Source organism: Carassius auratus, chromosome 8 (genome assembly GCF_003368295.1).
Source record: "Carassius auratus strain Wakin chromosome 8, ASM336829v1, whole genome shotgun sequence".
Taxonomy (NCBI): Eukaryota; Metazoa; Chordata; class Actinopteri; order Cypriniformes; family Cyprinidae; genus Carassius; species Carassius auratus.
The window spans coordinates 16,979,072-17,006,026 of record NC_039250.1 but is presented as its reverse complement, the minus strand read 5'-3'; the positions used below and the strand labels follow the sequence as shown (position 1 = coordinate 17,006,026).

Below are 26,955 nucleotides of genomic sequence, written 5' to 3'. Positions count from 1 at the left end.
CAGCTTACACATCTGGAAAGGCACCATCAATGCTGAAAGCTGAACTTCAAATTTTGATTCGTCTGACCACAGAAAAGTTTACCACTTTGCCAACAGTCCATTTTAAATATCCAAATTCTGGAACAACATATGCTCTCATCCAGACGTCATCTCTTTCAGGGAAGACTTTGCATTCTCCAACATGACAATACCAGAACACATACTGCATCAATTACAACATCATGGCTGCGTAGAAGGATCCGGTTACTGAAATGGCAAGCTTGCAGTCCAGATCTTTCACCCATAGAAAACATTTGATGCATCATAAGCAAGGAAGATGCGACAAAGAAGACCTCAGACAGTTGAGCAACTAGAAGCCTGTATTAGACAAGAATGGGACAACATTCCTATTCCTAAACTTGAGCAACTTGTCTCCTCAGTCGTTTGTAGACTGTTATAAAAAGGAGAGAGGATGCTACACGGTGGTAAACATGGCCTTCTCCCATCTTTTTTGTCGTCACGAGCCAAAGAGCATAATTTTGTTTTGTGTATGTAGAGTCACCTACATCTTGTTTGTCCTGGGGGTAAGCAGATAAACATAACATTTTGGGGTGAACTAGCCCTTTTTAAAACAATTCTATAATGGATTGGGAATAAATGTAAAGATGATAAAATTGGAGTGATATGGTCCCGTTTCCGAGAACCTATTAACAACCTTGCAGCGGCATTCTAGACAATCTGTAGTCGTGACAGGGTGGATTGACTAATCCTTTCATTCAGGGAAGAACAGTAGTCCAGATGAGAAGAAGCTAAAGCATGCATCATTTTTCAAAATTAAAAAAAGTATAAAAAACGGCTTAATCTTTGCCACTGTTCTAAGTTTAAAAAAGCCAGATTGAAAAACATCATTGATCTGCTTGTCAAATTTCAAGGCATCATCAAAAGTTACACCCATTTTTTTCCCATGGATTTACCATAGATAGATGGATTGATTTGCTGCTCAAGAAACATTTCTTATTTTTATCGATGTTGAAAATTTGCTCGGTTACTTGTGTAACCTTGCTTCCCTGATTCAGGAAAGAGTACAGAATCTTGCTAAAAGACGCTATGGGGAAAAAAAAAAAAACTTTTTTTCTCCAGAACTGAAACCTTTTGAAGTGTAACTTCTTGGCTATTGATTTGTGCAGTGTATTAAAAACTAACCAAAGGTTTGACAGCAGAGCCAGCAGGGCGACGAAGTCACCCAGAGCCAGCCAGAATGGGCAGGGCTATCTGGCTATATGAGCGAGCGCTTTGCCACAGTATCCCCAGGTTACTTCGATTGAAGCGACGACTGAGTCGTGCAGCTACATAGCAAGGCTAGCAATGCAGTACTCGTACCCGTATCTCAGGGAACCAAGGTTACCTTAGTAAATGAGTTCATCCACTATCGATACTTCATTATGGGAACCCAGTACAATTACTCAGTGTTATGGTAGAGGAACGACTGCATAATTTAATCTTACGGTCAAGGACTCTCTGTCAGAGCTGTTTTGCACAACACAAGTGTGTGTCCACTTGAGTAGAAAGGACACTGGCCTCCAATGCCGGAACGTCCAGGTTATAAAACCTAGAAAATGTGTATGGCGAGGCCCAGCCATCTGCCGCACATATCTCTGTAATGGACACACCACTAGACCATGCCCAAGATGCGGCAATGTCACTGGTGGAATGGGCTCATACTCCGATGGGGCATTGCAGGACTGAGGCATAGTCTGCTTACGTAATGGTGTCTAGTATCCACCTAGAAAGGCTCTGTTTCATGACCAGTTGCCCTATGGTACGGTTAACGAAGCTAACAAAGTGTTGTTCCAACCACCTAAATGGGCCAGAACGTTCAATGTAAATCCTCAGAGCTCTGACAGGTCAGAGCAAGGATAACTCCCGGTCCTCTTCAGAGGTAAGAAGCACAGAGAGTGTGATGACCTGAGCTCTGAATGGAATGTAGAGCACCTTGGGTGTATAACCATGCCTTGGTTTCAGGATGACCTTGGAGTCGTTGGGCCCCTGAGCTCCTGCAGGTCTCCTGTTCACTTTACCAATGCTAGTGCAATAGGTAGAGCACTCTTTAGTGACAGTGACCAAAGATTAGTAGACTGTAACGCCTCAAAAGGAGGGCCCTTCAGGGCCCTCAGCACAATAGTCAGATCCCATGTAGGGACAGTGAAGGGGTGAGTCGGATTCAGCCTCCTGGCCCCCCTCAAGAAGCTGACAGCCAAGTTGTTCTTGCCCACCGATTGGACCGCTATGGGGCATGGGAATCTGCTATAGCTGCTATGCAAAATCTGAGTGTGGATGGGGAGTGTCCCTTATCCAGCAGCTCTTGCATAAAGGACAAACCACTGATAAGTCAGAGGTAGACGGGTCTTTACAATGGTATAAGCACCAAGCAGAGAAAACAGACCCCTTAAGGACGTAGAGACATCTTGTAGATGGAGTTATAGCCACCAAAATAGTGTTTAACATGTGCTTTGGGAGGCTTGTAGGTTCCTGTTGAGTGGCCAAAGGTGCAGAGCCTACAACTCAGGCCAGGGGTGCCATATTGTGCTGTTCACTTAAGAGAGGAGATCTCATCTCTCAGGAATGGGCCAGGGGGCTGCTACAAGTAGCCGAGTTAGCACTGACAACCAAAGTTGGTTCTTCTAGAGGGGGAGCACCAAGATAACCTTGTGCCCCTATTCCCTGATTTGCCTGCGGGATTTGCCTGCACTCCTCGGTTCATTAAGCTTGGTATGTGCTGCCCTCAGTGAGTTGATGTGAAGCTCTTCTTCTGCTTTTGACCAGTGGCCAAAAGTCAATTTGCCCTCGCACTGCGCCCCCAACCTGTGTTGGAGGCATATGTTGTGACAACCTTTCTCTTGCAAACCATTCCCATGGCCATGCCCTGTTCTTTCCAGCGAGAGTTCTTTTAAGGTGCCAGGGCTGTGCCTGGTCAATACTGATACATGTGGCGTCCGTGAATGGAACCCATGATTTCACCCAGCGCTGAAGGGGCTGCATACGAAGGCTGCATATGAAGTCCAGCATCCTCTGAAATGTTCTGAGAGGGCAAGTGGCACTGAACTTGAAGGAGGCAGTGAGTTTCTGCATGGCAGAAGCACATTCTGACACAACTACCACTCTCAGCTGAACTGAGTCAAAAACTGTTCTCAAGAATGATATTTGCTGGCTGGGCGACATTGTGTTTTAGGCTAAATTTGGTCCCATGCACTCTTAAGTGGCTGAGGAGGAGGGTCCTGTGTGATATTAATTATTCCTCTGACTGGGCCAAAATGAGCCAGTAATTAAGATATTTGAGAATGCGGATTCCCATCTGCCTTAGAGGGGAAAGATCCACTTCATAAAAGTGCGAGGAGCCAGAGACAGTCCGCAGAGAAGGAGCGATCCTGAACAAGAGGACGCGATTCAGGTGTCTGAGATCGAGGATGGGCCGGAGTACGCCATCCTTTTTGGGGATGATGAAGAAATAGCTGTAGAAGCCTGACTTGCTCTGAGCTGGAGGAACCATTTCTACAGCTTCCTTTGCCAGCAGGTTTGCCAGAGGTGGAGACCATGCTGCTGAAGTGCGGGGGTCTTCGAGCAAACTGGAGTGGATAACCTAATTTTATTATTCCCATAACCCATTCTTACTTCTTACAGATGGCCTGCCAGGCCTCGGCCCACGTGGCAAGGGGTTGGATCAGTTTGAGTGACTGGCTGCACGGGGGCAGGGAACTCGTGAGAAACGGAAGAGGAAATTTGCATTTGGAAAATGTTTGTATTTTATTTTTCCCGCTACAACAGCGGGTGGTTGCTTGGGCACTTGAACGTGCACAGAATTTGCAACAGACACATTTCCCTCTGCACCCGGGGTTGAATGGGGTGACAAGCTTAAGAGAGGCTGCTTGGTGATTGGTCCAGCCGTAGCAAGCCTTGGCCCCCTCCTCTTCCTGTCTAGCAGATCAGGATGATGCCTCAGTCCAATGCTATCTTGGGTCGGGGTCCCTGACACTCAGGAGAGGGGTGAGCCAGAACGCCCTCGTGTCTGTTGAGTTGAGCAGACTGAGTGGTGGGGGCGGCAGGTGAAAGGCTTAATGGTTTGCTGAGACTGTGTGGGCTTAAGGCGACTAGGAGCAGCTGTGGGGCGGAAATGCTTTGGCAGGAAGTGTTGCATGGCTTGGGACGACATCTGTGCCTCTGTAAAGTGCTCAGTGAACCCTTCAACCACCGGTCCGAAGAGGCTGGTGGGGGAGATCTGTGACTCAAGGAAGGGGACCTTGTACGCATCCTTGATCTCCATCAAAGTAAGCCACAAGAAGCACTTGAGCACAACATGGCTGGCCAATGACCTCACGACTGTTGAAGAAAAGTCTGCAGAGCAGCCGAGCTGAGAGGTCACTGGATCCTACTGAGAGGCATGTCAATGGTGGCAGGCTTCTGGGATCAGGGGAGAGTGTAGTCATTGTCCACTCCGCTGAGTCATTGGTTCAATTTTAATACACTGCACAAACCAATGGTCGTGCAGTTACACTGCGTGATTGAAAAAAGGCTTCAGTTCAGGAGAAAATTACTTTTTTCCATAGCATCTTTGTCGTGTTGCTTCATATTTTGAGGAAACCATGAGATACATTTTTTTCAGGATTCTTTGATGAAAGTTCAAAACAACAGCATTTAAAAAAAGAAATGTCAGTTTTGATGATTGCTTCATAAAAGTATTAATTTCTTTCAATAAATAAATAAAAACATAAAAATCTTACTGACCACTAGCTTCTGAAAAAAAATTAATAAAATAAGTAAATAAATAAATAAAAAAACTAATAAATAACTAAATAAATAAGAATGTGTGGATCTGGAGTTTATTTAAAATTCAATTAAAATTTTATTTTATTACATATAACAGCTTTTGCAGAGAAGCTATTAATAATCGACAGGGAAGCACAAAGTAATTTTGAGTCAAAAACAAATCTATAACCTTTAAATGCTGTTATTCGTTTCAAATGCAAAGAGGATGTTTACATAAAAGTCTTAAAAGCACAGTATCAATATTATATTATATTATATTATATTATATTATATTATATTATATTATATTATATTATATTATAGGTTCAAGGGGATATAACTCCACTAATAGTCAAATGCAGCCACGATGAGTGTGATTTATATGTAAACTGAATGTAAAGAGCTGAAGGGTAACTAGAAGCTAAAAGCAAAAGACAAACAGTACCAAAACATAAGCACATAAACCAGAGAGAATATTAAAAAGCCACAGAAATCAATTATTCACAATACGCCTGGAGGTACAACTGGACCTCGGCTAATAATGAGTGACTTTTGAGAACTGGGTTATAAGATACCCATGTAAGCACTGGGATCTGTGAATGTTCAGACATGCTCACAAATCAACATGCAATATGAGAAGTATTATGAGGCGAGAGTATCTCTTTCATTCTCACACTCGTACTCACCTTCAACTATATATGCCTGGGTCCCATTATCCCCTTCCTGGACAACACTCATACCCTGTTTGAGCGTTATGGGGTAGGCAGAATCCACCAAACACCGCATCTGATCCCTGTTTAGATATTTCATACACTCATTTTCTGCCAGAGCCGATTCTATTAGCTGCTGTGACCTTAAAGAAATAAAGACAGATAAAGACTTACACTGGGGAAATGTAGCACTACAGGCAACAAGGGAATGAGTTGAGATGTTAGGCAGGCTCTTACGCTTGACTTTTGCAGTGGCTGATTGGTGGGTTTTGTAAGACTAGTTTCGGCTCCAAGGTAACTGGTTCTGTTAGCAGAGCTTTTCTTCTCACTCTCAGGGAAGAGACACATTGTTGACCTAAATGCAAATGAAATGAGTGTAAAGATGAATAATACAATGTCTTATAAGATTAAACAAGACTGTGTTTTTACCTCTGAACTCTGCGTGGATTGCTGATGCATGATGCACATAAAAGTAAAGTCAGATTTGCTGTAATAGATTATTGTGATTGCACTAATGTGTTTCTGAAAATTTGGAGTTGTATTTCATTTAAAACTCAATTAACATAAATTTCAAATAAGATTTAAATGTGTGTGCATGTGTGTGGACCCATACAGCTCAGTGTTTTGAACACTCAGAGGACACAGATGGCCACAGTACCAAAGAATAATAACATAATTGTTTCTAGTATTTCTACTGTATCAGCCATAATTTGCATAATTAAAAATGTAACACTAAATGCATGCACGTTTGGGTAGATATTTTTGTTGTTTTAGTATCGGACTTTCTTTAAGAATTGGCATATCTATTAAGAATGTATGAAAGATGAAGCAACACAGATTTTGACCGGGGTTTGTTTTGTTCATCTTTATCGTACAAGAATTTTCAGTAAACAGTTGAAACCTGAGTGAAGACTGTTCACTTTTCACTTTTTCAACAATGCATCAGTGACATGTATTGAGAAAATAAATAAGATCAAATTTGATTTTGTGCTGACTCACTTGTGCCCTTTAAGTGGAGTAGGAAATACTGTGATTAGATTACATTTTCTTTTAACTTGTCCTTGTTACAATATGATTATGCAATTAAGCATGTAAATAATATATGTGTTAGTGCATGTAATACTGCATAAAAAAATATACTACTTTTTTTTAAAGTAAGTGGGTGCAATCAATGTTTTTTAGCTAAATTTAAATAAATGTATTTGAAAGTTAATCATCTAAATTTGTTTAATTAAATGCAGCTACAATAAATTGATTGCAACCACTTAGGCTAAAAAAAAGTAAATTCAATTAATCATTTTTTAGAAGCATGCATGTTATCTGTAACAAGAGCACTCATTTTAGATGACACACAAGTTGATGATTTGCAAAATGGAGGAAATATTAATCTAGGCTAACATAGATAGCCTAATTTAATTAAGGCTTAAATAGGCTTATCCTATATCAATGAGTGGAAAGCAAGTCTGTAACAAATGTTGTTAATCACTCAATGGCTACTGTGTATGAATAATAAGTGATAGAAAGGAATTTTCATCATTTTAATTCAGACGTAGTTATTTTTGTTCACAATATAGCTAATTATTTTGCTTTGTTCATGCTAATTCCATGTTAGCAGTGGAATTTGGCCAGGGGAAAAAGTCAATTGTATGTGATAGAAATGTATGAAGCACAGCTCACACATGAATGACTTTCAAACAGCTTTCTGTTCGGCTTTGCCAAGAATTTACCTGAGCTCGCGATCGAAATGACTGGATTTGAGTAGCGACGCCTACGTGCGCGACCAGTTATTGAATCGTCTTAAGAGTAAATGCACATTTAAAATCATATTTTAAAGGTGAGTGTGTGTGTGTGTGTGTGGGGGGGGGGGGGGGGGGGGATATTTGACTACTCAAAACGTTTTCCTGACAAATAAAATACACCGTACCATCTGCCGAGGCGCCAGGAGCGGAGAGCCGCAGACGGTCGAGCTCCCCCTGCAGGCGGCGGATCAGATCATCTTTAGCGTCGAGCTCCAGCTCCAGCTCGTCGATGAGAGCATCTCTCTGCCGTAACTCCTCTATCTTCAGCTGGAGCGCGAACTGAAGATCTCGGAGAGTCCCCATCAGCCCTGTATAAGGGGACAGGGAGGGACTGATGTGCGCCCACGTTTGAAGAAGTGAATTAACCAAACAAATTCAAAGAAAATACATTAACGGCAGACAAAACTGAAGTTGCTCTGCAATTATTTAGAGAGTCTCCCAAGCTCATCGACTGTAGGCTAATATTAACAGTGCAACCAGCTCTGCATTATTATCCAAATAGGCTATAGATCAAGTAACAACAAAACCAATTTCGTTAATTTATTTAAACATTGCATTGCAAATAAGAGACATCTGAGAAGATATTTACCTGAATAATATGGGCAAGGAACTTGGGAAATACAAACAGACCGAAAGCGATTTGCCCTCAGGGAACTACAGTGATGGAGCTGGTCCGCTTTAGAAATACTGAGGAAGAGCAGAGTGCGAATGTTTGAATCATGTCTCCACCGCACGCGAGCTGATCCGAGAGAGAGAGAGAGAGAGAGAGAGAGGTGGGCAGGGACAGATCACACTCACAGAGAATTCAACACTACTATCACCATATTGTTCTTCGACTTGCAATGCAACAAAATAAACAGTGCACTCAGTATTGCATTCAAGAGCTCGGTTGCAGTAAATAGGATTTATCAATCTCTATGCCGAAGACATGTAACATTATAGCATAATTGATAAAACTAGGACAGTAGTCTGGTTAAATAATAATAATAATAATAATTACAACATTTGCTTTTGGCTCAATTACTTGATCTTACAAAACACAACCTTAAAATAATGACTTAAGTTGTTGGTTTGTGTTTATGTTTTATAGGTAGTCTAATTAGGCATAAGATGATTGATGGATGAATGGATGATTGATTGAAAGAGGTTGTTTACATATACAGTTGGATAGTTTCAAATAAATATGGAAAACTTCTTTGTGTGTTTTGACTGTTCAGTTTAATGGTGTTTGGGGGACTTGAAACACTTTTGAAATGTTTGAAAAGTCTAAGAACAAGTTTTTGAAAACGATACATTATCATCTAAACTACACTGTAAAAAATTTCACGTAAAATCAACAGTAACTTACTGGCAACAAATAGCCAGCAAGCTTCAGTATTTTATTCCACGGTAATATTACTGTAAACCTGACTACAGTAGTTCACAAAATACTGTATAATAACTTACAGTATATTTATACTGTAAAATTAATTACAGTTCATGTTTTTGCACTGTATTTTAAAATACTGTAAAGTTACTATGCAGTATAATTGATTACGGTAGTTTTTATATTCATATATACTCATCTATACACAACATATAACTAACTACAACCTGTTACATGCTTAAAAAAGAATGAAATATAAAGGCTTGTATGCAAAAAAAATTTCACACAGTTATATTACTGATTATTAAATGTCACGTAAATTATGACAACACTCAGAAGTCCATTTAAAAACTTTTATTACAATTGAATTCATTAAATGGTAAAAACACTCTCCAGACTTGACAGGGCCAATGCAGATCCCAGGTTTTTGCTGCCTATAGAGAACAAAACACAAAAATTAAGTTGCACTACAGCTTGACCGACATCAATGTGATAAACAGACTTGAAAATGACTTACCTCTTTATTAACTCATCAGCACGCTGCAATGTCGAACAACATACATGCTGAAAGAAATGAAAAACATATTCAACACTGCATAGACCTACACAGAGATATTCGTTTCACCATGCATCCCCAGATGTGGAAGTGAAAGAACATTCCATAACCTGGCATGTCATATTAACACCACTGTGTGATTTGTCAGCACTTGGTGTAATCACTGCATGGTTACGATACATATGTGTACGAAGGCCAACGGCAGTTTTGAAGTTACATGGACACTGGAAAAATCCACAAGAGAATCTATAGTTTGCAAGATTCCTGTGTTCCTTAGCAAGTCTGACAAATTCTGGAATAGACTTTACTGAGTACTGACACACTTTGCAAGATAAAGGCATTTCTAATCTTATTTCCAAACAATTTTAACTTTAGATGCAGTACTTACCCATCCACATCTGGTGACCAATGATTTTTACCTGTAAGACAAAGAGAAACATGGATCAGTTAAAACATAAAAAGGTTACAAAACAATTCCAATATGTAGAATCAAATTAAATAATTTGAAAAGAAAACAAATTTCAAAGACCAGAAATGACAAGCTGTCAACTTAAATGCAACTTAAAAATAGCACAAAAAAAACTTAACATATAATTTAAGTAAATCAAATAATTGAATGCTAGTATTAATTATTCAACCTGTGCATTTCATTTATTACTTGTAAAAAAATGGCTAATCTATTAAATTATTATTATTTATTTATGTACCTATTACAATTAATTTGAGATCTCTTGGTGTCCTAACAGAGACCCGATTTCGAGGGAGAACCTGATTTGTCACAAATAAGAAATGAGAAGCACCCAAAGTGACAAGAATACGGGGATTATAATAGCCATTATCGTGAATATCACACAATATCAAATATACAACTAAATTATCTGCAGTGCGTTGGCAGTGGCTGTATTCAGATATTAATGCACTTGAAGAAGTTAATGAAAACGAGTGAGCAAAATCATGGGAACGTCTGGTCTGAAGAAGGACTATACCGAGACGAGGGAATTAAACCGGCCCGACTTTCACTGCCTGTGTATTCACTTTAAATGAATACATCGGTTGTACTCACGCAATAAATGCATAATATAACTGAAAACACTGTGATTGTCCCTTCAAGTCGTGCATAACATTAGTGTAATAGGTCGATTTCGAACATAGCTTTAGGTTTAGGCGCGTAAGGCCTCGATCGCGACAGGACACACGAACACGGTGAAAGTTACACACAAATGTTCAGAAAGAAGAACATTTCGATTACTTTGTTCTAAACTTGAAATTATTAACTAACATTAACAGCAAAGCTTGTGATAATTAATATTTGGTTAACGTTAGAATGTTTGTGTTACAGACTACTATCAAACTCACCATCGATTATTTAGTGGTAACGTTAAAACGAATATCTTCCCTTTGGGGTGAAACTTTTTGAAATACACATCTTTAAGATACTGAATAAAATTGTATGTCTCACCTGACTGGTTCTCGTTGGTCTTGTTCATCCTCAAAGGCTCAGAAAATGAATTGGAAAATGAGTGCAGGCTGACGGTTTAGATGATTGGTTGCCAGGTATATCGCGTACGATTCCGCTCTTTATGTAATTAGTGTGTTTAATAGAAAGCAAAATAATAATATTAAAAATATATCATGGGAATTGATTTTATCTATTTACCTAGCCTATATTTTTGACATCTACATCTCTACAACTACCTCCCACCCACAAAATTGTTGGCTATAACCTATGAGATTAGGTGGGTTTTGTGTCAAAATCTGGCAACCATGAAGATACGCAATTAAAAAACACCCACATAAATCATTCAGCTTTTTTTAACTATATGCCAAATGCCTTAATATATGGGTTACCATATGAAACGATGTATTATAAAATTCCTTATAAATAAATATATAATTAATAAATAAAATTCCTTGTAAGTTGGATTATTACTGTCATCAATTTAACAGTAATATAAGGATTACTGTAATTATTTTCCCACTCTATTGTTTTTTTCAAAGAATAGCATAAATTGTCAGCAACTGTCCTGTAAATAGTTTCTACAGTAAGACAAAGCTGGAAATACAGCAATAATACTGCAAAAGTTATAAAATTGACAGCAACTTACTGTAAACTGTTTCTACAGTAAGCTTTCTCTGATAATACAGCAATAATACTGTGAAAACAACAGAAATCGTTTACAGTGTACAAAAACCAGAATTTGTGAAAATGATGACTGCATGCAAAATTATACTTTTCAGGATTTGTCATGACAGTTTCAGGCTTAAAAACAGGGGTAGGTGTTTCTGCACCCTTGTTATTCAGCTATCATTTCCTCCTGATTTTAGGAATAAACCGTCAGTATGGTTAGGTTTAGGGGTAGTGATAAGGTAAAAAAAAAAAAAAAACACTAACACTGGCTGTTCTGCTCTATTCTTTTTCTTTTCTATCTGTTTTCTTTTTATTTATTTTGTAATAATAATAATATGAATAATAATGATAATAATGTACTACATTAAGCTAATTTGTTTGTAAGTTGCTTTGGATAAAAGGTTAGGTCTTTTTTTGGCCAGAGTGAACATTTAAGCTACTGTAAAAAAGAAAAGAAAAGGCATATTTAACACAGCTTTTATTACGACCTGTCATTTAACTATTAAAAGTCATTTCAAATTTAGATTCAGAGTGTTGATTTGGAGAGTTATGGACAGTGAACGATAATTTAACCTTGGGCCCATACTGTATGCCATGCCAGTAGTTGGTGATGTCACTTTTTAAAGGACCTCACACATGTCTATTGACTGAACATGCACATGACATCATGATTTTCACAAATTAGCTTGATAGTAAACCAGAATAGTTTTCAAGAACTTATACACTTTGAAAGTTTGCGTTTTGAGGCCCCCAAAACGCTGTTGTCACGTAAATGAACGACCAGCTGTGTTGCACAGGTTATGGTTATTTGTTTCAGCTTTACGTAACTAAGGCAGTTAGCATGTAATTGAGATGACTGATGACATCTTGAGAGTCGGCTGCAGGCGTGGTTTGATCTTCAGAAAAAAAAAAAAGAAAGTCAGGCATTTTGTTGGGCAGGTTATATCTTGAAAGCCGCCATGTAAAGAAATGAAAACCTTTGCATGATTCTTCACCTGATTTGAGTCAGCAATAAAAACAATAAAATCTGCATAAAGTGGAATTATTGCAAGAGCAGTTTACAGCATAAGAGGAAATGTGAAGTGTGATGTTAAAAGTCACTTTTTAATACTACAATTCACCAACAACCATCAGAGCACCATTATCACCCAGCAACAGAAAAAAGGAAATGCATGATTGGTTAAAAATATGTTTGAGGGCGGGGTTTGATCTGCTGTCCCGTATGTTTGTCCTCATCCGTCTTATAGTTTTGTGTTCAGGAGGCCAGACGTGAACTCGACGGACGAACAGAGTAATAGATCAGAGACTTTACGGTGAAAACCATGTTTAAACTTGCTCTAGTCGCTCTTGTGCTTCTCAGCGCCAGCTGTTTGGCCAAACAATGTAAGTATAAAGAACCTGTTTTCTGACGCGCTCTTATCTAGCCCAACGTTACTCTGCTTATTATGTTTATTTGTATTAATATCTTATATTTCCATTCTTTATACGTAGTCTTTATCCAATATGTTTGAATCCCACAGTAGTTTTTTTTAATATTATATTTTTCAAGCTGAATTGTATGTGACGTACTTTCATCTGCTATTCAGAATACGAAGGATAAAACCTTTTAAATTGTTTAAAGCATAACGTTACGCAGTTGCCCAAAACGCTGAAAAACAGAAGAAAGTATTTTAGTAACTTTTAAAAGCTTGTGAAAATGTGCCTAGAGAATTAAAACATATCTAAGACACGTTTGTTTGTCTGAAATCCCCGGAACATTTTACTTTCACTTTCACTTCACTCGTGATAAAAAAAACTGGCTTTACTGGATTTTAATGTTTGGCGGTTAAAAAGATACATTAATATGACACACATGATATCATGATATTTAATTAGGTTTTTTGTTTCTTTAAGAAATGATTATTCAAATAAACAACTACTCCTGAATAGATAAACAACACACTGTACATGGGTCAAAGTCGAGAAGTCCTAGTTTGCTGTCTTCATTAAAATAAATTCATGAAAGTGATTTAATATACAAGCACATTGAATGCAAAAGTAAAGTGTCTACTTTAATGTTTCTAATAACTTGTGTGAAAAAAAAAAATCACAATATAGGGTGAAATAACATTCCATCGTCATTCACTGTAACAGATATATTTATGAGAAAACGAAAACGTACTTATTCTGACCTGTAATTTGTGTCAAAGTTTGTTAAAGACAAAATGACAATGAATTTGTTTTTGTGGGTTGCACTGTGATCCTTTAATAGCGTCATCTAAGGATTCTTGTTCTTAATAAGCCTGGCAGGATTTTCATTATATGAACTATTGTTATACCGGATGACATTTTAGTGGGTGTTTTCTGTAAATCATGATAAAACTTTATGATAGTCATTTTTTTTTGCTCAGAAAAAAAAGTAAATTAAAATAAACAGGAATCAGTAGATATATCTGAAATCTCTTTATGTCTTTGATCTGCATGTTCGGATGGATGTATGAATAAATAAGATGCATGCAATATAGTATGTAAGAATGGACTGTATTCAGTGTTTTCTTTTGTATTGTTTCTAGCTGATCCTAAAGTGCAGGTGTACAGCCGTAACCCTGGAGAGTATGGGAAGAAGAACGTGCTGATCTGCTATGTCAGTGGCTTCCACCCCCCTGACATCACCATCAAGCTCATGAAGAACGGGGTGGAGATCCCGGACAGCCACCAGACCGACCTGGCCTTCGAGCAGGGCTGGCAGTTCCACCTCACCAAGTACGTGGACTTCACCCCCCAGGCGGGAGAGGAGTACACCTGCCGCGTCCGTCACATGACCAGCCTAGAGAAATCTTACACATGGGGTGAGAACACATCCAAAATCTTTATTTTATGAGCCCTGTTGCTGTTGATTTTCATTATCGAATTGAATTTCAGAAAGTGGTAGGTGAGGGTCAGATGTTGGTTCATTTAGGAGCTGTTTGAGTATTTCTCACTTTCATATTTCATAGACATCTGAGTTTAAATTCTCTATTTCATGTTAATTATAGTTTGGGAGTCTTTAAGTAGTCACATAACACATTTAAGTGTTATAAATGTTACATTAAGTGAACAAAATGTCTTTAAAACCAAATATTTGAAAGGGATAACATTACCATGAACCACACGGATCTTACAGTATGCAAAATATGATGTCATTATTTGTAAACAACTAATTAATATTCATTTTATGGACACTTTATATTTTATATATGTTAATAAGTACAGGTCAGAATAACTACGTTGTTTCATTTTTACATAAATATATCTGTTGGATAGACCAGGATAATTTGGCTTTTTGTTTTCACAAAGGTTATTAGAAACATTAAAGTATACACTTTGCTTGCATTTAATATGCTTTATATGTATGTACAATCATTTTTATCAATTGAGTTTGATGAGAACCCCAAACTGGGACTTATATGATGTTTCAAATTAAATTTGCTCCTTTTAAAAGGAAATTAACAGTGATCTATAAGTTTTACTAATGTTTGTTTTCTCTCTTGTAGAACCTGACATGTGAACGTGCAACAGTAAGTTCTGATAAGATTGTTTTTTAAAGGCTTTAACATGTTTTATTGGTAATTTAAATTGATCAGAGTTTATAATCTAGCATACCTTTCAAATGATGTTGGTTCATGTATTCAGTTATTTTTAGCATAATCTTTCATTAGTCACACTATGTTAAATGTATTTTGTTTTTCACAGATTGCTGGAAATAACAGTTTATTCTCTTCGGCTTCTCTCCATAATGCCAATCCTGCTTTGATTTCATTTTACAATTCAGGAGTGTCCAGCCTTCTCCAGGTTCAGGTGTTTTTTTAATTGGAGCTGAACTCTTACTAGATCCACATCCTGATATCAGATCTCAGCATGTCTGTTTGGGACAGGGGTGTCGGGTCTGATCCTGCTCTAGGAAGGCTGGTGTCCAGCTCTAATCAAACACCCCTGGACCAGGACGGGACACCCCTGCCTTAGGATATGCTTCCTGTGTTGCAGACTGCAATGTGTTTTCTTTTACACAAAGACACATGTGTATCTTTATATCTAATTGATTTGTATTTTTATTTTGGTGTGTATCTGGACATAATTAGTAGGGTGCCTGTAGTATATATATATATATATATATATATATATATATATATATATATATATATATATATATATATATATATATATATATATATATATATATATATATCAGCAATTATCTAAAGCCTTGGGTGAGGAATTTCTTGCTTTAATTTAGTCTTTTTAACATTAGCACTCAATCATCTTAATGCCTTTTGTTCTGAAATGTATTGAAGATTCAGGAAAGGTGTTTTTTTTTAACACTTTCATTGGTGTAATTCTTGCATACACGTTTCCAGTGTTAAATAGCCTATATCTTCCAGATTTGGTAAAGATTCATTTTCTCCATAAATAAATCGGAGTTTCATTGTAAAAAAAATCAGTTACAAAAGATAGAAAAATGTGAAATGTAAGACAAATTCTGTTTATGATGTATGACCATCACTGATTCTAGGAGTCATAATGCCATGTAATTCGGATCAATAAAATATAATTTCTTCTTAATTATGCGTCTTTATTCAACACAACTGTAAAACTTCACTGTGAGCCTCATTTTTGTGTGTCTTGGTCTTGTGGCCTTGATCAGGCTCTAAGATTAAATTCTAAGCCAGAATCTGAGTTTTATGGTCTCAGACAAACTGCTGTCTGTTTCAAGTCTATTTGGTATTGGTTTTGTTTTCATAATCCCATGTTGGCGGTCTCATGTCTGTGTCCCGTCTCAGACATAAACAAGAGTCTTGCTATGTTTTTTTTTTTTTTACTTTTATTTTCTGTATTTTGCGAGAGTTTACTTAGGCAGTTATACAAAATGTTAGTATTCTTTATGAAAATATGCATATTGTTTATATAAAATGATGTGATTTGATTTAAGTCATTAAATTGCACACAGTCTGTTCTTTGGTCGGGCAGAGGCGCTGCATTTCCTGCGCATGCGCAGATCCAGTGAGCCGACGTCATGTCCGTGGGAAACGTCGGCTGGTAGTCCACGAGTGGTCAGCGAGATAATTATCTATTCTTTATTTTGTATTTAACTGTATAAATGTGAAGATGATTCTCACAGTAAAGCCGCTTCAAGGGAAAGAGTGTAATGTTCAGGTAAGCGTGAGGGTCGAGAGGTGTTTTAAGGCTAATGTTAGCTGCATTAGCATAGCGGCGTGCTTTCATTACTCTGCTGGATCGGATGTTTATTTTGTCCTGGCCGATTATTCATTAATATTGATACAACCTGATGTTCCTGCTGTAACTCATTAGAAATGATTTACACTCTCCAGGCAGTTATTTTGTCCACTGTATAATAGCTGTGTCACCAAACCGTTCGAGCTGCTTGAGATCTAGATTACTGGACTAGATTCACTGTGATGTGTGTGTGTGTGTGTGTGTGTGTGTGTTTGTGTGTGTGTGTATATATATATATATATATATATATATATATATATATATTTTATGTTGTCTATTTTTATTAATTTATATATCTATATACATAACACAAATCTGAAACCGTAGAAAAATTAGTAACTGAAATAAAATATTAACTGCAATAATAACAACAAACTACACTACTTTTTTTTAACCCTTTTTTTTTTAAGAATATTTGTACATATTAATGTAATATAATATTAATAGATCTCATAATATTACAGTACATAATTACTATATATATATATATATATATATATATATATATATATATATCATAATATATCATAATATAGTATTATGATACATTTAAAATGTAAAAAAGTTTGAATTCTGTATTTTCAGCAGCTATTACCAGTCTTCATGTGATCCTTCAATAATTATTGTTTTATTATGTATAGTTAGACTGACAGACATAAAGCAGTGTGTATATAATTTCATTATTTTATCAACATCTATCTATATCTATCTATCTATCTAATCTATCTACACACACAGAATGAACTGTGCTAGTGAATTGAAATGTGCAGCGCTTTTGTCAGCAGTTGTGTTGATTTCATGCACAGGTGACAGAAAATGAGAAGGTATCAAGAGTGAAAGAGCTGGTATCAGAGCGTTTAAACATCCCTCCCAGTCAGCAGAGACTGCTGTATAAAGGAAAAGCACTTGCAGGTATGTATTCGTCATTTAGAGAAGCACTATTTTTATTTCCTCCTGCAGTGGTTTTCTTTGACTGGCTGCATTCCAGTCATTGCACGAGCTGTGTTGTGTACATCATTGTGACGCTTGATTTGTTGTTTTCAGATGAACACCGGTTGAGTGATTACTCCATCGGCCCGGAGGCCAAGCTGAATCTGGTGGTGCGTCCGGTGGACGAGAGGAGCGGCGGCGCGGTGGGGACTAGCAGCAGGAGTCCTGAGAAAACACGCAGTGGTGTGTGGCAGTTACTGTCCACTGTCCTGGCCAAACATTTCAGCCCAGCTGACGCAGCAAAAGTGCAGGAGCAACTTATTAAGGTACGGTCAAGACAAAAATGAATTCTATTGCAATATCTTTTTTTATTTCCATTTCTTTTTATTACTTTTTGTTGTAATCTGAATGCGAGTGACTTAAAATAGACATGGCATCCCTAATAGGAAGGCTAGACGAAGACCCATGTATGCTGTGTGTGGGGAAGAAAAAAAATCTATGTTAAAAGACAAAGGTTTGCATAAAGAAATGATTGTAATTCCAAAGAAACAGTGAAAGTCTTATCTGGAAAATATTTTCTTCTGTATAAAGTTGACTGCGTGTTTATTAGAGTTAATTTATATATACGGTAGTCATCATTTGAAGTGGATCAAAACCTTTCATCAAAGTTGTCCTAAAACCAAAAATGCATTCTTGACTTAGGACAACTTTAATTACCTAAAAAAAAAAAAAAAAAAAAAAAAAAAAATATATATATATATATATATATATATATATATATATATATATATATATATATAAATAGATAGATATAGAAAGTATTGAAGTGTGCATAATTAAAGGTTACAATGACCACAAGAAACGTTTTGCTTTTATTTCTTAGAATAATTCTGTTTATTTAAAAAAATATAAATTTCTTGATCAGTGTTTTTGTATACTGTTATTGTATTACAAATTGTTATTTTTATTATTTTGTTATTATTTTTAGATTTGTAATTTTTTTTAAAATTTCCATTTTGCTTTTTTAATTTCAGTTATAGTTTATACTTCATCTTAAACTTAGTTTCACTTATTTGGCAGAGCAATACAAATTTTAATTTAAGTTTCATCAGAATTTTTTTTTCAGCTTTATTTGATTAAAGTAGAGCTAATTCCTATTTCCAATTGTTTTTCTCGTAGTGACCTGCCGCTCTAAGAAATATAATTGACATTATATACACAGAAAAAATCTGTCTACAGGATATATGTGTATATATATATATATATATATATATATATATATATATATATATATATATATATATATATATATATATATATATTAGTGCTGTCAAAATTAGCGCGTTAACGCATTCGATTAATTTGAAATATTTAACGCGTTAAAAAAAAATAACGCAATTGACGCGGTTGCAGTTTTTTTTATTTCCAGTTGTGGCCTATGTGTGTTCAACGTGCAAAGAAATATGGATAAGACCAAGGAAGGACTTTTAGACGGAAAGTTTCAGTATAAAACTCTGCTGGATTACTCTTCAGTCTGCCACAAGAAACAGCAACATTAAAATCATGAACTCAAATGTCATTGTTAAAAAAAAAAAAACAAAACAATGACTGTAACAGTGCGTAAATCAGACCTTTCTGTAACGCTAACGTTAATAAGCTTAAACAAAAATAACGAAATAACGGTATTTTTTTAGAACTTAGAAAAAAGATGCTGCAGCCAATGAGCAGCCAGCGCTGGCTGCAGGACGACTCAACCTCCGCAGACAGTTTTTAATGTTTATCAGACAATAAATACTCAAGATTTTGCTTTAGTATAACCTACAACAAGTTTCACACACCTTCTCCGGCCACGTTGAGTTGTTGACACTTAACAGTGGGAAAAGCGACACATGCGCTATTCACTTGTATAACTTAAGGGTGAATGGGTAATGTAGTTTCTGCTCTGGGTGGGATGAATTAGGAAGCTTGCATTGTGAAGGGCGCTCTGAAAATCGGCAGTGCAGGTAAAAGATTAAAACGTTTATTAAAACAGATGTCCAAATGAGCGTACCGGTACGCTGCAAGCACGTTCTGGGCGCACGGAGAGGTGGCGGTATGCTCAAGAGCTATATTTGGAAGTGGCGGTACTGAGTACTGGTGCGTACAGGCCCACTTAAAGCACTGGCAATGACTATACTTTGGAATTTTTTTGCAGTCCACTTAGAATTCAACATGGAAATCATTTTTGTTTTTTATTGGCATTGATTGTTTTGAAATTCAAATGGTACTTACATGCCTGTGTTTTTATTTCTGTAATAAATATGGCTTTCAAGCCAACAGTTAATTTGGAGGATATTGATGGTTTATTGCAGGTATGTTGTTTACATGAGAAAATCTGTGTTACAAGTTAAACAAAAATTCCAATAAACAATCATATTTTGAATTTAAATAGTTTCTTTGTCTTGAGTTTACATCAATTGTTTACATTTTACATTTAAATATCCAAAAAGTTTCAGTCTTTTAATTGCGATTAATCGCGATTAATTTTAAAAAATTTTGCGATTAGTTAATTTTTTTTTAATCGATTGACAGCACTAATATATATATATATATATATATATATATATATATATATATATATATATATATATATATATATATATATAAATAATATATATATATATATATATATATATATATATATATATATATATATATATAAATAAATATATATATAGCACATTACTAGGGGTTGAACGAATTCTGATTTTTTAAAGTCGACTTTTATGTGATGAAACTCGAGTTGAAGTCGCTGATGACGTCATTAATGAACAAATAAGTCTGGAGCTGTGACAAACATCTTGTGCACAGCTATGGCATATGACAGTGCTGCCCACATGACTATTACTCCTATAACAGCTCGTTTTTATCATTTCTTTTGCCTTTGGGTCATTTAATTTCTCACAGATTTCTGCTCGTTCTAAATCAGATACAGATAAAGTAGCATATTAAAGATTAAATTTATACGAAAGCATTAGTGAGAGCGAGTGTGTGTGTGAATTAATTCTACATGGCAGCGTCTCTCTATTAGTAGTGATGCTGTGGGATTCAGTTATTAACAAATATATGCTTGAACTTTTAGTTTTGAAGTTATTTTATTGAGAAATCACAGAATGTTGACAGTGCATCTCTGCGGTGAGTGATTCTGTGTGCGATGTACGAGCTGCTGTCTAGTGTATACAGGGCTCTCAAGTTTTGAACTGAGTTCAGAGTGAGATTTTGCCCGCGGTCGCGATGTCGGCAGGGGTTTGATGGGGACGGGTGTCTGATCTCATAAATGACACATATTCTTACAAATAAAATAATATTTATTTAATTCAGCATTTATTTGTGTGTGTGTGTGAGAGAGAGAGAGAGAAAAAATGGTCAGTGTTGTTTATAGTAGGTGTTGGTAGCTGGTTTTGAGGCCAGGGGTTGGTGGCTCCCATTTGAATCACTGTGGTTCCAGGCCAGCCATTTTTCACAGTTCCATCAAGTGCTAAACTGTTCCTGGTTTTGGTCTTGTTTAATCCCACCATGGAGAAAACCCTCTCAGCATAGGTATTTGAATGAGCAAGCACTAACACTAATGCAGCTATTTTAGAAAGCCTCCCTGCTTATGTCCCTCACACCTTGATGGACACAGGAGTTATCTTGTCTGCAGACTAAGCACCAGTAAAAAGAGCTGGTGGTTCCCATTGTGATGAATGGCGATCGGGTTGACCACTCCTTCTTAAAGGAACACCTACAGGTGGCTGCTCTACATAACCCTCTCTTTTTCCCTGTTTCCAGTGGGTTCTCCACTGTTTCCTCTATGGTCCTCCACAGTCTCTTCCATGCACCCATCCTCTACTGGCACCCTAACTCCCTCCCCTACTGTATTCTCCACAGCCTCCTCCTCTGACCTAGCCACCTTTTTAGGGAGCTGGGCCCGCATTCATAAAGATTCTAAGAATCCTCTCAGAAAACTCTTAATTTAGCTTAAAAACTTTTACGTAGGAGTCTTAGCTTAAAAGCGATTCGGGACCGATCTGAGAGCAACTCTGAGTAAGGAAAAGACAAAAACGTTCATCTTAGTGAGGAGGCGGGGTTGAACCGGTTGCTATGTATGACACAATCTTTTGAAGACTCTGATTGGCTGGTTGTCCAAGAAGGAAAAAAAAGAGTGATTTTAAGTATAGGGTCTATTCTAATCCTCACTTTAAATTTACATGCGTAATTTTTCCTATTTGACCGTTCTCTCTCTCTCTCTCTCTCACACACACACACACACACACATTATATGTGTGTATATGAATTCTATTTTTTTATTTACCATGCTTTTAATTTCCTATAAGGTATTTGATTGGCTTAGAATGATAAAAATTGTTCCACTCTTTCCAATTACAGTGATTGCCGTTCTATGTAAGTGGCGGTTTGAGTGTTGGTTTTAATGTATCAAACATGGAATCAAAGCCAAGAAGAGCGAGAAAGCCAATCTGGACAGAGGAACAGTGTTTACTGTTAGCCCAGTTAGTGGATGAACACAAGGCCATTCTTAAAGGAAAATTCAGACACAGCAAGGGACAAGAAGCAGACATGGGAGCGTATAGGACAAACTATTAACGGTTCATTCCCCCTGCTTGTGCGCACCTATAAGCCTGCTATATTCATAAATGCAGTTTTTAGAGCCTGCAAGGTGGGAATGTCCAGTGGAAACTAAATGAACTGTGACACAATAAGATGTTCTGAAAGTGCTGTAATTGTTTGTGTGATCACTCTGCTTACAGAAGGTTGTGACAGACCCAAATCATCACTATTGCATTGTTGCATGTTCCCAGTTGCCAAATATTGTAATGTAGTGATTACTTTAATTTATATATTAAATTATATTATATTAAATTATTATATAATCTATACCGTCTTATTAACTCATTGTCATCCATTGTCTGCAACACATTTCTTCTGCCTCTTCATCTTTCTGCCATTTTCTCCTCTGCTAAAGAAACTCTTAAGCCTCTTAAAAGTCCTCGTCTGTGCTCATAACAAATTTTACCTTAAGACCTCTTTTAAGGGATAAGATGCTTTCTGAATTAATTTTTTCTTTACTAGGATTTTTTTCTTTAATTTTAAAAGTAAACGCCCACATTTCTAAGAATTTTCTTAGAATTTTGTCACTAGGAGCTACTTTTTGCATTAAGATTCTTTATGAATACGGGCCCAGATCTTTTAGAACAAAGCATGAAAGATTGCTCCTTTGCCTCTTCCCTGACATCTTTGAAATAGACGAATGCAATAATCAATATTATACATTGGATAAAATATAATGAAATAGCCTAGGCAAAACGTTTTGAAAATGGGGACCAGGATGAGGTGCAGTAAAAATAAAAGGAAAGAAATTATTATTTTTTTTTTAAACTATTATGGATACTGCCATACAAGTATTATGGATAGGCCTATTATAGAAGTCTCTTATATAAAACTGTCAGAGTAGCCCCGCATCCTCTTCAACGTGTAACTTTGGCAATAAAAAAAATAATAGTGGGCTAATAATAGGCACAAAAGCTACGGCCGACCACGTATAATGGCCAAAATTGCGTGCGTGTCGGGGTCATAATAACCATCAGACCAAAACATATCTTAGACTGTTTTTAAAAAATGTTAAATTAATATATTGATAAAAAAAAACATATAGTGAAAATCTGTGTCATTGTCTTGACAAGTCTGTAACCGTAACGTTACCTACTTCAGCGAGCGTCTGGATCTGTGTTGCACACGAGCCTGTAAAAATCTTACCCGGATACAGCAATGCTATTTTCTGATTGGCTGATCGGTAGCTATATTTTTTTTATTCGATTAGCAGGTGCGTGTCAGGGCCTTCGGGGAACTCACTTGATTCCTCTACGTTACCTGTTTCACTGTTTAAAAAAATAGCGCCGCAACTTGGTGGGCGTTGTCCTCGTAATGTCTCTGCGTGAGAAATACAAGGTGTGGCGTGTGAGCGTGTGAACGGGTTGAAATGCGTGAGTCTCACGCCCAATGCGTGAGACTTGAGAGCCCTGTGTATATGTGTGTGTGTGTGTGTGTGTGTGTGTTACAGTGCAGCGGCACATAGAACAGTGATTAACTTACCTGTACAATCAGCTGTTTAGAATGTGCGTCCTCCCGTTCAATTTCGAGCATCCAGTAATATAATCACACATGTCTTGTGGACCTTTTGAAGTCTAAATTTATTTGTAATTTTATCTGTTTGGAAATGGTGCGTAACTGTGGAAGTCCTTCAAAGATTTATATACTGTTGCGCCCTCTATAGGACCGGCGTGCAGTCGACGTCAAGCTTAAAGCGTCATTGCAGAGCATTGAAGTCGATTAGTCGGTGCAACCCCTACACATTACAATTCCCCCGATCTGGACTAAGTTACAAATGTTCTCTCACTTAAACAACTCTCAAAATAAAGTGCTTCGTGACTGGAAAGAAGTAGAAATAACAATTGAAAATGAGTTGCTGTATATAACAAAACAGATGTTGTTTCCCATTGTGTTTATAAATGGTAATTCATTTCCCCTTATTAAATGTATCCTCTTTCACATCAAATTCTTACATTGTTTCAGTTAATTCAGTTAGAATAAGATATACTATATTTATTTTAATACAATTCGGATTAAATCAGTATCAACAAACTCCATCTTTCATGGATCTCCATCTGAAGTGGCATTGGATGTATTTACTGTTTAATAGAGCTGAGGTGCCATAAATGCATTTACACCAACTTCATAAATGATTTTATAGGATTAATGTTTTAAATAAATTGTTGTACACGCTAATAAGAAATGTTGGCAAAAATGCAATGATACTTTTAAATATGAAAAGCGAACCACATGTAGGTGCCAGCAAAAGACTTTCAATGAGTGAGTCATTTAGTCATTCATTTAACGGATTTGTTCACACAGCTGATTCACTCAGAAATTAGGCATTTATGGCGCATAGAAAAGGCCAGAAAGGTGGCGCTAGTGAGCACCCTTCTGAAAGCTAAATGACAAATGGGGCTCGCTACAGTCACACAGACTAAACGGATTCACACGCTGTCAAAGTCCTCAAGACTGAAAGTGCACATGAAGTGTGCCATTTGGGACAGGGCCTGACTGTATGAAATAGTTACTGAATCATTGCTTACTGGATTCGTTCAGAACTGTGGATTCATTCAGTAACGAAACACCGCTGTGTTGCTCAGTTACAAAACAGTTCTGCTGTGGCTTTGTTTGGAACAATTTTTCATCAGCGGAATTAATCAAAAACAGTCAATATTGTGTCTAAAATGTAAGTCACTTTAGTTTGACTTCCTGTCATATTGAACTACTATTGCATAAAATTAGTGTCACTTTTGCGTTGATATTCGGGGAAGCATCTTGGTTGTGTAATGTTGCTTACCTATATCATATGTTATCTATCTTTTTCTAACGTAGTATGCATCTATAACTTTCTTTGAGTTACTTTATGTATGCTGTTGTGCTCATATGTTCTGATTTTTGCACAGGTCTCGGTTTCTTACTCTAGGATAGGCTGAGCGAGCCTCATCTGGCACGACAAATACTGTATATCATTAGTTGCCATTTACACTAAATGCAATAAAATAAGAATCATTCTGGTGTAAGATATTGTTGCCCAACTTTCAGTGCTTGCTTAGTTATATTCTTACATTATATTATACGATATTCTTCATATTCTGTGTGGTGGTCAGTTCTCAACTGTGATGGAATTTCATATTTTCCAATAAACTTTAATTTATTCCTTTCTCGAGGCGTTTGTACCTTTTAATACAGCCATTTATTCTAAAAGTTTGCATCATCGTTTGTGAAATTCTTATTTAAACAGTCAGTTAGAATAATAAGACATTTGGGCTGTTACCAATCAAATGAAATCAGTTTCAACAAAATTCATTTTGCAGTGCAGAGGAAACACAGAAGCTGCGTCTTAAATGGCATTTAGATGCATTTACACACTGTTTAATACCACTCTGAGGGACATGGAATACATTAACCTGCAGTGACAAATGCATAATGTTTTGATGTTTTTATCATAAGTTGAATACTGATACTTAAAATAAATAAAAGGTTACTTTAAATGTGAAATTAAAACCACCAGTAGGTGGCAGCAAGTCACTGTTAATAAGTGAGTCATTGCGATTGTACCGAATCATTCAAACAGGTGATTCATTCAGGAACGAAACACTGTCATGTTGCTCAGAGACGCAAAACAGTGCTGTGGTTGTGTTTGAAATTATTTTTGTTCGCAAAATAGAGCAAAAACAGGTAATGTGGTGTCTTAAACGTAAATCTTAATATTGACATCTCATTTAACTTTTGTATAAAATCACTCTCACATGGAAACGTGTGATCGTGTGATATTAACAATATGAAATTATATAAATACACATTTTTTTTTTTGCCCCTATATCTTGAATGTGTGATCTTTCTAAATGCATTTTAATAGACTGAATCATGCAGTGAAAGAACGCACTGTAAATGCGCAATCGCACTAATCTAACTTACTTTATCATGTATTCATGCACTTGTGTGTTTTGTTAGGTCTTAGTGATGTGTATATACCCAAAAATCTCACATCGTTAAAAAAACAATTTCACTATTTTCGCAGATGATTTATATTGCACACCCTTAGTCCTGGACAAGCATTACTCGAGCCCTGTGGTTCCCCCACAGTTTACTTTGGCTCTACACATATTACAGATTGCGAACTTTGTGTCTTCTTCACTCACACTGAAGAACTTCCATGCCGGTGACATGTTTACATCCATATGTGAGCGTGTCTGAGACATCAAAACAGACCGGCTCGGAATCGGCAGACTGACTGTCCGGTTACTGGAAGATCAGCTGATTCCTGGCCGGTCGATTGGTGCATCTCTACATTTAACAAAAAGGCTTTTTTTTTAATAGTTTTTGTGAACAGTAATCGGAGAAAGCAGAATCGAGTAACGATATTAAATGTGTTAGATGCGTAAGAAATGAAAGTATTATAAAATCATTGGCCATGATTAGAATAGTGGAACGACTTTTGTACAATGTATGTCATAAATAATAGGTGATAGGAACCATGGTTAACCTTGTCTTTTCTTGTTATCAGGATTATGAACGCTCGCTCAGACAGCTGAGTCTGGATGATATTGAGCGTCTGGCCAGCCGTCTGCTGCATCCAGAGACAGAAGCCATGGATACCTCATACATGGATTAAAACACACTAGACTGATGGAGTCGGGGAGCGAGATGCTTCATATGGACTTGGAGGGTCTTCTCTGATCTACAAGAGGCCACAATGCTGGCTGTTGCTTTACCATCAGAGGAAACCAGGGGTGCTTTTAGTGCAACTTTGTAAATATTGTGTGCAAGTTATTAAGAGAAAATAAAGTGTTCTTGATCAATTTTAT

General features: G+C 36.8%; 3 protein-coding genes and 1 long non-coding RNA gene across 8 annotated transcripts in view; 2 read left to right on the top strand and 2 right to left on the bottom strand.

The window, feature by feature from the left end:
- Positions 1–8,021, bottom strand: part of prkg1l (protein kinase cGMP-dependent 1, like) — a 30,112-nt gene extending 22,091 nt beyond the window's left edge. The window contains exons 1-4 of one of the 2 annotated variants that reach the window (XM_026269947.1): positions 7,878–8,021; positions 7,414–7,619; positions 5,727–5,844; positions 5,466–5,632 (exon numbers count right to left, since the gene is read on the bottom strand). In XM_026269947.1, the coding sequence (XP_026125732.1) occupies positions 5,466–5,632; positions 5,727–5,844; positions 7,414–7,591 (463 nt within the window). In that variant the 5' untranslated portion in view covers positions 7,592–7,619; positions 7,878–8,021. The remainder of the gene's footprint in view (positions 1–5,465; positions 5,633–5,726; positions 5,845–7,413; positions 7,620–7,877) is intronic. The other variant, XM_026269948.1, reaches the window with a different exon arrangement.
- Positions 8,022–8,993: 972 nt separating this feature from the next.
- On the bottom strand, positions 8,994–11,200 carry LOC113107439 (uncharacterized). 3 transcript variants are annotated; one of them, XR_003292660.1, is made up of 3 exons: positions 10,670–11,200; positions 9,599–9,629; positions 8,994–9,218 (listed from the first exon to the last, which is right to left on the bottom strand). It is a non-coding gene; the product is annotated as an uncharacterized LOC113107439 (long non-coding RNA). The 3 variants fall into 3 exon arrangements; XR_003292661.1 differs by lacking the exon at positions 10,670–11,200 and adding an exon at positions 10,567–10,635; XR_003292662.1 differs by lacking the exon at positions 8,994–9,218 and adding an exon at positions 9,918–9,978 and having other exon boundaries at positions 9,615–9,629.
- A 1,331-nt stretch (positions 11,201–12,531) lies between these two features.
- Positions 12,532–15,352, top strand: b2ml (beta-2-microglobulin, like). 2 transcript variants are annotated; one of them, XM_026269946.1, is made up of 4 exons: positions 12,532–12,721; positions 13,891–14,166; positions 14,851–14,874; positions 15,129–15,352. In XM_026269946.1, the coding sequence occupies exons 1-3, from the start codon at positions 12,661–12,663 to the stop codon at positions 14,862–14,864; spliced, it is 351 nt and encodes a 116-aa protein (XP_026125731.1). In that variant the 5' UTR covers positions 12,532–12,660; the 3' UTR covers positions 14,865–14,874; positions 15,129–15,352. The 2 variants fall into 2 exon arrangements, with proteins under 2 accessions (XP_026125731.1, XP_026125729.1); XM_026269944.1 differs by having other exon boundaries at positions 15,050–15,352.
- A 974-nt stretch (positions 15,353–16,326) lies between these two features.
- On the top strand, positions 16,327–26,949 carry ubl4a (ubiquitin like 4A). The gene is made up of 4 exons (XM_026269943.1): positions 16,327–16,507; positions 17,395–17,500; positions 17,633–17,844; positions 26,655–26,949. The coding sequence occupies exons 1-4, from the start codon at positions 16,460–16,462 to the stop codon at positions 26,760–26,762; spliced, it is 474 nt and encodes a 157-aa protein (XP_026125728.1). The 5' UTR covers positions 16,327–16,459; the 3' UTR covers positions 26,763–26,949.
- The last annotated feature ends 6 nt before the right edge of the window (positions 26,950–26,955 follow it).

Bases quoted from the DNA above. Each gene is read 5' to 3' on its own strand.
- b2ml (XM_026269946.1), top strand. From the start codon at position 12,661: ATGTTTAAACTTGCTCTAGTCGCTCTTGTGCTTCTCAGCGCCAGCTGT. The intron at 12,722-13,890 runs GTAAGTATAAAG...TATTGTTTCTAG, and splicing joins CAGCTGTTTGGCCAAACAAT to CTGATCCTAAAGTGCAGGTG.
- ubl4a (XM_026269943.1), top strand. From the start codon at position 16,460: ATGATTCTCACAGTAAAGCCGCTTCAAGGGAAAGAGTGTAATGTTCAG. The intron at 17,501-17,632 runs GTATGTATTCGT...TGTTGTTTTCAG, and splicing joins TAAAGGAAAAGCACTTGCAG to ATGAACACCGGTTGAGTGAT. The intron at 17,845-26,654 runs GTACGGTCAAGA...TCTTGTTATCAG, and splicing joins TGCAGGAGCAACTTATTAAG to GATTATGAACGCTCGCTCAG.